We start from the raw sequence: 11,934 nt of genomic DNA, 5'->3' as shown, positions 1-11,934 counted from the left end.
ATGAATTGATTAGAAGCTGCTTGGTCCAGCCAAATTGGCCGTCAAATCGCTCGGCCCGGTCGTGGAGAGCAGACTCCTCGAGGGATATATATATATATATATATATATATATATAGCCAGGAAGGACACGACAGATGTCTTATCTCCGACCCCATGATTACGGGATGGGCGCGCAACACGTACTGCTCTCCTGGCTTAAGAAACGGTGATTGAGGTTTTTGTCCGACACCACCAGCCGCTGTAGAGGAGGTGGAAGTCTCCCTCTCCCCCTCTCTCTCTCTCTCTCTCTGACCTTTGGGTACAGGATACTGTGTCGAGACTGGAGACATTGACGTGCTCCCACTCTCCTCCCACTTTCTCATGCGCACGTTATTACCCCACACGAACCCATGGATCACCTCTCACCCTCTCCACCCTCGAACCCGACGGCCAATCCTTCCTCGTCGACTAAGTGATGTCGCAGAGCAACCGGTGAGCCGATATAGCGCAAAGAAGAAGCTAGAGGAAGAGGGAGGGATAACCGTGCTGCACGTCTCTCTTCTTTCTCTAATGGGGCAAGATAACGACAGCTAATCGAGCAGCTGCAGCAGCATAAGGAGTCTCTTTCTGGTGAGACCACCACCTGTATCTGAAGCCTGTCGAGCCGCCCTTCTTGAACCTGTGGATCATCTGGCTCCTCTTTGGGAACCTTCATTACCGCAACTGGTTTAGTTCTTTATGTTGTAGGTGGCGATCTTGCAGTTGTTTGTGAGGAGTTTCTACGTTCTTATTCTTGGTCGCCGTCATGTCACCAGATCCGATTGAAGCAACCAAACGAGGAAGGATGGAAGCAAAGAGAACAAAGCGCTGATTGATCTGCATGATTATTATAAGGAGAGATCTGTAAAGGGTGGGTGTAATGATGGAGGAATCTTTATGATATGAATAACCACCCGAGTTCGTCTCTACACACTCTCCTTCTTCTTCTTGTGATGCAGACTGCAATTGACGGCAGAGCTGGCGAACCGTTGGTGGACCGGAGCTGTGGAGATGGGCAGGGTCGACCCTGGGGTCACGTCCGCGACCTCGGTCCCTCCCGTCCATCTCCGCAACCTCAACCGCGCCGACGACGTCCCCAGTCACCACTTCAACAGAAGAGACCGAGAGGCCGGCGCCGCTGCCACGACTACCACCGTCAGCAGCGGCAGCAACAACCACCCCAACGACGACGAAGGCAATGCCGACGACTCCGCCGGTGGCCTCGAGATGGTCGAGGCCGGATCTGCCGGCGCGCCGACGGGTACCGCCTGTCGCCGCCCCCGTGGCCGTCCGCCTGGGTCCAAGAACAAACCGAAGCCACCCGTGATCATCACGCGGGAGAACCCCAACGCGCTCCGCTCGCACGTCCTCGAGATCTCGAGCGGGGCCGACGTCATGGACGCCATGGCCACCTTCGCCCGCCGGAGGCAGCGTGGCGTGTTCATCCTGAGCGGCAGCGGGGTCGTCACCGACGTCACGCTCCGCCAGCCCGAGGCGCCGCCGGGGGTCATCACCCTCCCCGGCCGCTTCGACATCCTCTCTCTTTCCGGGGCGTTCCTTCCGGCGCCGTCGCCACCAGGGGCCACGGGCCTAACAGTCTACCTATCCGGCGGCCAAGGGCAGGTGGTGGGCGGCAATGTCATCGGCGAATTAGTCGCGTCAGGGCCGGTGATGGTGATCGCAGCCACCTTCTCGAACGCAACATATGAGAGGTTACCGCTCGACGACGAAGAGCCAGCGGCGGCAAGCGCTATGCCTGGCACAGAGGGAATTCAGCTTCAGCAGAGCCCGGGAGTAAGTGGAGGCGGCGGTCGGCCGTCCTCGCGGCAGCCACATGCAGGGTTGGATCCGTCGTCGATGCCGCTGTACAATCTGCCGCCGGATCTTCCACCAAATGGCCAGACGCCCCACGAGGTTTTCGGCGCCTGGGCCTCTGCTGCAGCTCCTCGGCCGCCATCATCCTACTAAGTCTCCTCCCTTCTACTTCTGCTCCTGCCGTTTCGTGCGACGGTGATGTGTTCGTTCATCATCCTCATGTTCTCCTTCCTCTGTAAACATATTTAGTAGTTGCAGGTCGATCGATTTCTTTTCTTTGTCAGTACAAATCACTGCCAAACACAGACTAAAATGTGGAAATCATAGGTCCAGCAGATTGCTTCGGTCTCAGGTTTCGGGAGAAGTCAGTGGGTATGGAAATCATAGTCATTCATGATGACTATGGGCCATGGCGAAACCAAACCAGTACCATTTAGTCCCTCCCATCTCTTTCTGCCCATCTGTCATGGAAGATGCTATTTGTCTTCCATGAGCTGACTCCTTGAATTCAAGGAAAGTTTCAGATGGCCTGTTAATTGCATGATATCCATCCAACTCGTTGCAGTCATTCATTCATGATGGTTGCTGCTGCACACAGGGGAGGGGCCCAACCTGAGGCCCGCAGGGCCGGCCTCTCTCTGTAGGAGGCCCACAAATCCGGCCCGTGGAGCACTACTTAGTATCTTTATCTCCTTGTGGCTATCAGAGACGGTCTTTTTGCTCCACAACTCGACAACATTATCATTAAAGCTAATCAACATCACGTGGTCTTCACTTATTGCGGCCGTCTCATCCTCTCTTTAAATAAAGCACACATCTTCATCAAGTCAACGTCAGGAAATATATCCCTCTTGTGTTTTAGCTTCATTCTTCTTATTTCTTTCAGCCATATATAGACTCCTCAGCCATGGTCTTTTCCAATGCCCTCGCCTCCATGGACTTACACAGAGGACACAGCTATTGTGGTCGTTGGCAGTTGGAATGACGTCTCCTCGTTACCGTGCTCACCCGGACATCGTGTCTCACGCACATCGACACAGCTCACCTCCCCGGTGAAAAAGCTCCCACACGTACTCACCAAAAACCCACTGTGGGTCCCACTCAACATAACGCAGGGACCCATCTACGGACTCCACAATAAATACTGTCTCCACAATGAATACGAGTACGGAGCAGGTCAACGTCGGCGACTCTCGTCGACCTCACATGTTAAAGTTGGGCCGACATATCTACCGCGAGACGTCATGTCGCTTTCTGCAGTAAAGATCTCTGCAAGTTGGGGAGTTAAAAACGTCGCTTTGCAGTTACTTTCCATGACGATAACCTGTCAATACAGGATACAAGGCGAGTAACTTGGTCTTCACTCTGCTCCTGTTGCAGGTCCGACACCAGCCATGCTTCTTCCCGGGATCCTCACTGTTATCCTTCTCGCCGAGCTCGCGGCGTCCTCCGATGGTAACTTCACCTTCAACGGATTCAGCGGCGCGAACCTGACCCTCAACGGCTTCGCGGCGATCACCTCCGAAGGCCTCCTGTGTCTGACGAACGACACGCAGCAAGTGATCGGCCACGCTTTCTACCCCTTCCGACTCCGCTTCGGTAAGCCTCCGTCCTTCTCGAGCACCTTCGTGTTCGCCATCAAACCCACTTTCCCCCAAACGAGCGGCCATGGAATTGCTTTTGTCCTCTCCCCCTCGAAGGAGCTCCGTGGGTCTCTGCCCAGCCAACATCTCGGCCTCTTCGCGGACACCGGCAGCGCCAGAGACCATATCGTCGCTGTGGAGCTCGACACGGTCGAGAACGTGGAGTTTAAGGACATCAACAACAACCATGTCGGGATCGATGTTAACAGCTTGGTATCGGTGAACTCGACGCCGGCGGCTTACTTTGACACCAAGGAAGGCGTGGTCAAGGGGCTCCAGCTGATCAGTGGAGAGCCGATGCAGGTTTGGGTTGATTACAGTGGCGAGGACATGCGATTCGATGTTGCAGTGGCTCCTCTCCGTGAATCCAAACCCAAGGCTCCACTTGTGTCCTCGAGGTTTAATCTCTCGTCGGTCATCTCGGATACGATGTACGTGGGCTTCTCTGCGTCCACCGGTGCGGCTACCGGATCCCATTACATTCTGGGATGGAGCTTTAGCCTCGACGGAGACGCTTCACCACTTGATCTCTCTGCTCTTCCTCGACTCCCTGGTTCGCCAAAGAAGAAATCGGTAGTCTTGGTCATTTCGTTGCCTGTAGCCGCAGTGCTTCTGCTGGTAGTCGCCATGGTCATCGTCGTCTTGTACCTCAGGAGAAGGAAGAAATTTGCAGAGGTCCTCGAGGATTGGGAGCATGAATTCGGACCTCATAGGTTTCACTACAAGGATCTGTACCGAGCGACCAAAGGGTTCGACGACGAGAACCTGCTTGGCGCGGGAGGCTTCGGTCGGGTTTACCGCGGCGTGCTGTCGAAATCCAAGATCGAGATTGCTGTCAAGAAGATCTCCCATGAGTCGAAGCAGGGAATGCGGGAGTTCATCTCGGAGATCGTGAGCGTGGGCCGGCTACGGCACCGGAACCTTGTGCAGCTGCTGGGATACTGCCGGCGCCACGGCGAGCTGCTCCTGGTGTACGATTACATGGCAAACGGCAGCCTGGATCGGTTCCTCTTCGACGGGAATCAGGCACCGCTGAATTGGTCTCAGAGGTTTCACATCATCAAAGGAGTGGCGGCAGGGCTCCTATACCTGCACGAAGGATGGGAGCAAGTAGTGATTCATCGAGACATCAAGGCCGGCAACATTCTCCTCGACAGCGAGCTCAACGGGAAGTTGGGAGACTTCGGGCTAGCGAGACTGTACGATCACGGGACGAATTCGCAGACCACCCACATCGTCGGCACATTGGGTTATCTTGCTCCGGAGCTCAGCAGGACGGGGAAGGCCACCACACACACCGACGTGTACGCCTTCGGCGCCTTCCTGCTGGAGGTCGCCTGCGGGAAAAGGCCGCTGCAGCTGGACGCGCCAGGGCTGGTGGATTTCGTGCTCGAGTGCTGGAAGATGAGTACGATACTGGAGGCGAGAGACCCGAAGATGGGGGACGACTACGCGGCGAAGGAGATGGAGCTGGTGCTGCAGCTTGGGTTGCTCTGCTCACACCCAGACCCCATGTTCAGGCCGAGCATGAAGCAGGTGGTGCAGATCTTGGAAGGCGACGCTCCCTTGACTGTGTCACCGGACGGCATGATCAGCTGCCTCTCCGCGCGACAGTACGATGAATCGTTCGATCATCTCGTCTTGTCGTATCCGTCGAGTTCGGCTGCTACGCATGTGTTACACTCATCGCCGTTGTTCTCTGCTACTCGCTGATGGTTCTTGCTGATGAAGCCTTGTAGATTTGGTGTTTAGATGTCCTTTTAGAATTGGATGGAAGAGGATGTTCATCTTTTGTTTCGACTTGCTGCAGTGGATTGCCGTAGACACAGAAGCACAGTGGAATCTGTTTCCTTCATAGTTCATAGCTTCCAATTCTGATCTAGGAGTTTGCTGGTGCCACTCTCTCTCTCTCTCTCTCTCTCTCTCTCTCTCTCTCTCTCTCTCTCGCTCTCGCTCTCTCTCCATGTGATGGTATTTCTGGACTACTGGCTTTCCTTTGTTTCCTACCTTTGTCTAGTGTTGGACAGACAATGAGCTGGAATTATCATACCTGCAGTTTATTTTATCCCCCATGGAATGATAGATCTGATTGTGTCTTATGAGACAACTTTCTTGGCTCTATGATGTTGAAATTGATATTTGGAGCTCATGTATTAACAATGGCATCTCAGATTTCACCATATCATTTCAATCAAGCCCAAAGAGATCTCAATTTTCATGAGGATCATAATTTACAAGTCCTGCAGAATCTCAAGAACCATTCAAAGGGTAGCAGCTCATGCTGTTGTTTTTCTGATATGATAACTGTGTCATTGATTACAGAGAGAGTGTCAAAGTTTACAGGAGAGGAGAAAGAGGATGAATCGATTGCATTTGAAAATTGTACATCATCACATACAATCCCATAATCAAATAAAAGAAGAAACAGAAGTAAAGAGAGAAACATCGAGCAGACTTTTCTTCCTTTGTGGGGCAGTATTCTTATTTCCAACCCAGCAGCTTGCACATACCTAAATAGATCAAGAGGGACTCAAAATTAGCATCGGTTAGCTATACAGTTTCAGTTTCATCCCCGTGCCGGCACAAGAGATTCACCTCTCTGCAGTAGAAAACAACATTGCAAACTTGTTTTGATAGGTCAAAGTGAAAGGAAAAATGTGAAATTTTAAGAAGCTCCTGCATGTCTAAAAAGAATCACCTATGTCCTGTGCATGTCTAATATTTGTGTTGAGAAGGCATAGCTTTCTTGAAAGCAAAACCTTTCGAGAATCCGTAGGAAGCCATTCCAGTTACAGTATGAAATATATGAATTGAAAGAAACAATAAAGGAAATCAATGCACTAACCTCCAGCTACAATGAGTTCTCCACATGGGGAACTACATGCTTCCTGTAAATATATTTTTTAAGGGTATTCAAGTGGATCTTTATTTGCAAGCCGATCAGCTCTCGTTGCTGATCATCCTGAGTCTCTAATACTTTCTGTGCAATGTAGTTAGCAAACTGGTCTTTCATCATAGACCACCGCCACCCATGAAGAGAAATAAAGGACAAATAATGCAAGTCAATTAGACTGTCTTGTAGCTACTCAACTCAATTATCAACCAAAAAACAAAGTACCAAGAAAGAGATACTGCCCTCGGAATGTCTAACAATGAATTCAGGTTTTGAAGATCATTCAGATTCAAACTTGGAGCTTTCTACTAATGATGCACTGATATGTCAAGTGTTAGAGGAATATGTTATATCCTCTACAAACAGAAGATATCAGACATAGGTACAACAAGTAACAATATCCAGCATGTTCGGAGCACAAATATGGCAAACATATTAAAGTATCCATATTCCATAGATATAAAGGTTTTTCAGCCCAAAATACAAATTTGCATCCGACAGCTTTCTGAGAAGTTTATCCAAAGGTCTCTTGTGATAATAAAGGTATTTCAGTCCAAAATACAAATTTGCATCCGACAGCTTTCTGAGAAGTTTATCAAAAGGTCTCTTGGTTTATCACATGTACTTGGTTCATGGGGTTTGATGCAGGGCAGCCGTGCAGCAGATATCAGAAGAAACATAATGTGAATGGAAGAATGATGGTCTTTTATATGGACAAAAAAATTCAAGGATTACAGAAACATTTCCAGTGGCATGCAATTTGAATTTTTCTTATTGGCATAGGCTACCGATAAGAACAATATGTTTACCTTGTTGATTTCTGACAGGAACAATATGGAACCTACAAAGCATCCATGAGCTGTCATAGACCGCATCCATGTGTCACAGTCACCATCATTTATGTGTCTGCACATCATTTTTATAAACATGGGTTAAGGATGTCATCTTTCGGACTCTCTGCTCTCTCATCTAACTTATATTACCATCTTCATAAATTGCCTTAGCTTGTGGTCCTTGGTAATGATCCAGACAGGCTCTGAATGCTAGATCAAATCCTCCATGTTTTGCAGCAACAATTTTCATATCATTTTTCAAGCACATGACTAGATAAAAATATGCTCACTTACCAGGCATTGACAATCTCTTTCAATACATGAGATTTGCTGTTCACTAATTGGACTAATTATCAAAGAAGCAACTTGTCATCTAGAATCAAGTTTCAAGCCAAGCATCATTTTCGAATTCTAGCAAGATGCTTATGGTGACATTTTCCATGTTTCATATAACTATACCCCAAATATATTGCCAAAAATTGAGTAGCATGCAACTCGAAACATTTCCGTAGAAACAAATATAAAAACCGCATCCTTCATTCTTTTAGATTTTGTGCATGGGTGCTAATTTTCGGTTTGATCTGACCAACCGACCTCGTCCAACCACAAAAAGAAGTTCGACACATTTGACTGAACTGCGTCTAACATTAGATTTATATTTACAAATTTCAATCAGACACGGGTTCGTGTGTTCGAACACCCTATGAGATAGGTAGTTCTAAACTATTCTTTTTATGAGAACCTGGACTGGCTTGACATGTTTTATAACTTTGATTAAGATATCTGGTCAAAATTGACAGGGATTTAATGGATCAAAAACACAGATCTATGCAAGTTGTCTCAACACGACATATCTGGATATTGATCGAGGTAGGTCATGAAGGGAAACCAAGTTCAGGTTCGAACAAGCTATAATGTAGATACCTGGGCTCGATCTAGCACTTCACATTACATCTTAATTCTGTTTGACACCGGACTAATCTTTTGCCACAGCTACTTCTAAATCTCCAACTTAATTAGTCATGCAGATAGGACGATGCCGAAGAGAATAACAAACGATACCAAAGCCACACTCCAGAATAATTTGCACACTTCATCTGAGGATCTCTGTCTGTTCAAGAAAGGAGAACTTTACAAAGAGATAGGACAGCAAGTTGAGCTATCACTGTGCAATTATAGCATAAGTAGAACATTTAGGCTAAAGTATCATCTGTAAACTAAATGCATATTACGAACAGGTTATTGCTTTGGATTGAGGATTACCTGAACAACGTCGACAAAGCTCCTCTTCCTCCTCGCAGTTGGTTTTCTTTGAATCCTCGATCCCTGCCCATAACGGAGATCCCCAACTGAAGCCTCTGCGTGGATCTCCAGTCCTCCTTGGAGAGCACCGGTGGCGGCAGCCGAGAGTTGAGATTCACGTGATAGTGGTGGTAGGAGACACATGCCGGATCGGATAGGAGTTCCTGCCCTGTTGAAAACCCATTCCCGTTCTTTACCGCCGGAAAATCTGAAATGCCGGACGCGACCTGGCGCCCAGATGTCCCTCCCATGGCGGTGAGAGAGCCCTCGACCGTGGGTGGAGCGGAGCCATTGCGGAAAATCCTGAGCTCCCTCTCTCGATCCCTCCCCTTTTGCTCCCTAAGGAGAAAGCCCAAATCCTCTCCACCAAAACCATCTCCGCCGCTGCCGATCATCGGTGGGCTCCCAGTGACCATTCCAAGAACACAAAAGGAAGATAAAACATGAAAAAGGAAGAGCAAGAAAGCGCAACTTTGGGAGCTCCGAACCTCAAGAACTACAAAATAGCGAGGTTTCCGCCAAAAAGATCGAATCTTTCAACATTAAAAGGGAGAGCAGTCACATCATTCCCCGACCGAGAACCCAAAATTCCTAGCTCGAACGCAGAAAACACGAACACATTTTCTCCGCTAATCCGAGAAATGATAGCAAAAAGATGCGATCATTGCAGCTCCGCCGATCCTTCCTTCATTTCTCGTCGGGAAACCCGTTCTCGTGACTCCGACCTGCCACCGGTAACTGCAATGGACAGAGCAGGGGAACGAATTAGAACAAGAGAAACGATATGGACCGTCGGATGAGCTCACGGACGGCGTAGATCGTTCGATGCTCCTTGAGCCCTCGGTGGTTTTATTACATAGCATTAAATAATCGAAGGAGGATCGGAATATTCTCGCACATCTATTAATATCTTAAACATTAGTATATCATATCCATTAATTTGATGATGATGATGAATGATAAGGGTAAAAACGGATTTGACATAACACACCAGATTTGATATAATACACCCCTCACGTCAGACACCCCTGTGCGGCACACTGCCCTAGTGTCACGACCTTAGCTGGTTTTGCCTAAGGCGTGCGGCACCCTCGCACGTCCGTCCGCAAAGGTCAGCCTCCCCGAAGCCTCCCATTGTCCCTTAGGACCAACAAAAGAGAGAACGGGTTAAAGAGAACGCCTCAATCGGGATCCACAAGCAAACATGTCCGAAAAACACTTCATAGACAATGCAAATTACAAACAGACTTTACAAGCTCTGAATAGTTGCACAACAAAGGGTAAAATGGTCCATTATAGATCGAAAAGCTCTCGAACGTGTCCACATGACACAACCTTTATTTACAAGCCTAAAGAGGCCACCAACCCAACTAAAATGGGACTATTAAGCCTTCGGCCGCCCCTTTACATTCTGTACAAGGCATGAACATGCCAAAAGACAACGGACAGACATAAGCATTACATCCAACATCTTGTTTAGAAGTTTGTCCGTTACATTCTCCCCCACATATCCCTTCGACGTCCTCGTCGAAGCCTTTGTGAACACTGCAACTCTTCGCCTTTGCTGAGTCTTCAATCTTCCGCTCCAGCTGCAATGCGCCTCCTGGCTCCCAGCTGCTCTCCGCTGCTGTTTCTGAGTAGTCGAACCTTTGATCCGCCATGCTGCTTCAACTCGCCAATGACTCTGACTCTGGTGTGGGGTTGGCTGAGTTGTATTGATCCTCGTTGATTCCTGCGGATCCACCAAATGAAGGAAAAGACCATTCTTACTGCGCCAGTTTCTCAAAATTTCCACATGCTGCTTGAACTGGGTGGATGCTTGTTGGAGCTTTAACGAGCATCGCCTCGCAAACTTCTGAAGTTTTGGGTCCTTCCTCCACAAAATCTGCTCATTGACTCTTCTTTCAGTTAGTTGTCACATCCAAGTAGGTTCGCATCACTTCCGCTTTCGATTGGCATTTCGTTGGGAAATGAAGCGGACAATCTACTCTCAGTAGCACTGATCACCGTTGGTGAGGATTTTGACAACTATTGTCTTCCATTATCTTCGAAGGGTCTTTGAACTTGTGCAGAGCTCCTCTTCTGGATAGATAAGAGAACTGGGGTACTCGGTTTCGCCCATTCTCTTAAGAGTTGAGAAGGCAAAGGTTACTTAACTTCGCCCGCCTCCTCGAGGTTGTACTTCATGCATCGAGCTGGTTACTGGCCTTCGCCTGCTCTTTGCTCACACTTCTGAAGCACTTGAAGTGTTTGCACTCCTTGCGTTGAGTTAGCTACTGTGATTCACCTTCTCAATGCCATTGAACTTCTGGAATGCAGGAAGTTTTCACCCCAACTTGGAGTAATTCTCTGATAGATGAGGTCGCCTCTGGGATTGTACCGTCTTCTCCATCAACCCTGCCGCCTACTCCACTGAGTAGCAAAGGTACAGCACCACGTACTGCCTGCTTCGTTCCTTGGTCGTGCACTCTTGCATGACCCGAAGTCCTTCACTTACGGCTATCTTGATGAGAAACTTGTTGACACCGGTCTTACGAAGTTTCTTGGCCTCTGCCCTTCAGCCTTGTCTCGGTACTTGGAGATTGCCTCTGCATGCTCCACCTCCTCGGCCCCTTTCACGACCAAGCGCTCTCCCTCCGTGAGAGCAAGGGATCAATGACTTGCACGGAAGTCCCGCCTCTGCGGTACCATGGCGCTGCCATGCCCATGGCCCTACTATCCGTCGCCTCGCCTCTGTATCCCTTTCCTTCACAATCAGTAGAGATGTCTCTGTGGCACTCCTCTGAGTCCACCTCCATTCTAACTGATGCTTGATTTTGGGTAGCTAAGTCCCTCTGGACTCGTCGTCGCTTCCTCGCCCCTTTCGACCTCCTGCTTCAACACCTCTGTGTTCTCCAAGCAGTCTGTTTGGTCGATGGAAAGACAAACTGCAACTCCCATGCATGGCCTCTGCCATCACATTGTCGGGTTTGTACCGATTCTGTTCTCCTTAGCTTCCTTGGTAGCAACGTTCGCTTACTCGACCTTGTCCTCTGACTTGTCGGGCTCCCTTAAGCGAATATGAGCTCTGGAGCAGTCCAACTCTCCAGCTGCTTCGATCATACCTCTGCATGATCAAGTCCCTCTCATGGGACTCACTGGTACTTGCATTCGAACTTTTCCCTTGGTGGAACCCAGCCCCCATATGCTGATGACCAAGGTTTTCATCCGATGCAAAATTCGGTGCACGCCCGGAAGACCCGCCTCTGCGGTACCATGGCCTTCACTCCTTGAATCCATAGCCCTTCTTGTCGTCGTGTTGTTCACCAAAGCGGAGCTCCCAGTAGCTCCCGATCATACCTCCATATGATCTCATCCCTCACGGGACTATGTCGTGTGTGTCGCATTGCCACGAACTGTTCCACCACGATCCGCTGCACCATGTCGCCTC

At 49.1% G+C, this 11,934-nt stretch overlaps 3 protein-coding genes across 9 annotated transcripts; 2 read left to right on the top strand and 1 right to left on the bottom strand.

Annotated features, from left to right (window-relative positions):
* Positions 1 to 251: 251 nt before the first annotated feature.
* LOC103991336 (AT-hook motif nuclear-localized protein 20) lies at positions 252 to 2,109 on the top strand. Of its 5 annotated transcripts, none has more exons than XM_009410754.3 (3): positions 252 to 609; positions 795 to 889; positions 978 to 2,109. In XM_009410754.3, exon 3 carries the CDS (start codon positions 1,030 to 1,032, stop codon positions 1,984 to 1,986), a length of 957 nt encoding a protein of 318 aa, XP_009409029.2. In that variant the 5' UTR covers positions 252 to 609; positions 795 to 889; positions 978 to 1,029; the 3' UTR covers positions 1,987 to 2,109. The 5 variants fall into 5 exon arrangements, with proteins under 5 accessions (XP_009409029.2, XP_009409026.2, XP_009409025.2 ...); XM_009410751.3 differs by having other exon boundaries at positions 727 to 889; XM_009410750.3 differs by having other exon boundaries at positions 712 to 889.
* A 1,043-nt stretch (positions 2,110 to 3,152) lies between these two features.
* Positions 3,153 to 5,358, top strand: LOC135616989 (L-type lectin-domain containing receptor kinase SIT2-like). Its single transcript, XM_065116785.1, has 2 exons — positions 3,153 to 3,432; positions 3,534 to 5,358. Exon 2 carries the CDS (start codon positions 3,774 to 3,776, stop codon positions 5,187 to 5,189), a length of 1,416 nt encoding a protein of 471 aa, XP_064972857.1. The 5' UTR covers positions 3,153 to 3,432; positions 3,534 to 3,773; the 3' UTR covers positions 5,190 to 5,358.
* A 319-nt stretch (positions 5,359 to 5,677) lies between these two features.
* LOC135616991 (pumilio homolog 3-like) lies at positions 5,678 to 9,284 on the bottom strand. 3 transcript variants are annotated; one of them, XR_010488561.1, is made up of 3 exons: positions 8,466 to 9,284; positions 6,322 to 7,275; positions 5,678 to 6,075 (listed from the first exon to the last, which is right to left on the bottom strand). XR_010488561.1 is itself a non-coding variant. In XM_065116787.1 (2 exons), exons 1-2 carry the CDS (start codon positions 8,918 to 8,920, stop codon positions 7,101 to 7,103), a joined length of 630 nt encoding a protein of 209 aa, XP_064972859.1. In that variant the 5' UTR covers positions 8,921 to 9,284; the 3' UTR covers positions 5,679 to 7,100. The 3 variants fall into 3 exon arrangements, 1 of the variants encoding a protein (XP_064972859.1); XR_010488562.1 differs by having other exon boundaries at positions 5,678 to 5,986; XM_065116787.1 differs by having other exon boundaries at positions 5,679 to 7,275.
* Between the last annotated feature and the right edge of the window lie 2,650 nt (positions 9,285 to 11,934).

The sequence above is a fragment of the Musa acuminata genome, chromosome BXJ2-7 (assembly GCF_036884655.1).
Source record: "Musa acuminata AAA Group cultivar baxijiao chromosome BXJ2-7, Cavendish_Baxijiao_AAA, whole genome shotgun sequence".
In the NCBI taxonomy this organism is placed as follows: Eukaryota; Viridiplantae; Streptophyta; class Magnoliopsida; order Zingiberales; family Musaceae; genus Musa; species Musa acuminata.
This window is presented reverse-complemented; position numbering and strand designations above follow the sequence as displayed.

Coding starts and splice junctions, on each gene's coding strand:
- LOC103991336 (XM_009410754.3), top strand. CDS start 1,030: ATGGGCAGGGTCGACCCTGGGGTCACGTCCGCGACCTCGGTCCCTCCC.
- LOC135616989 (XM_065116785.1), top strand. CDS start 3,774: ATGCAGGTTTGGGTTGATTACAGTGGCGAGGACATGCGATTCGATGTT.
- LOC135616991 (XM_065116787.1), bottom strand. CDS start 8,920: ATGGTCACTGGGAGCCCACCGATGATCGGCAGCGGCGGAGATGGTTTT. Junction 7,276..8,465: donor GCTTTGTCGACGTTGTTCAG/GTAATCCTCAAT, acceptor AATGATGTGCAG/ACACATAAATGATGGTGACT.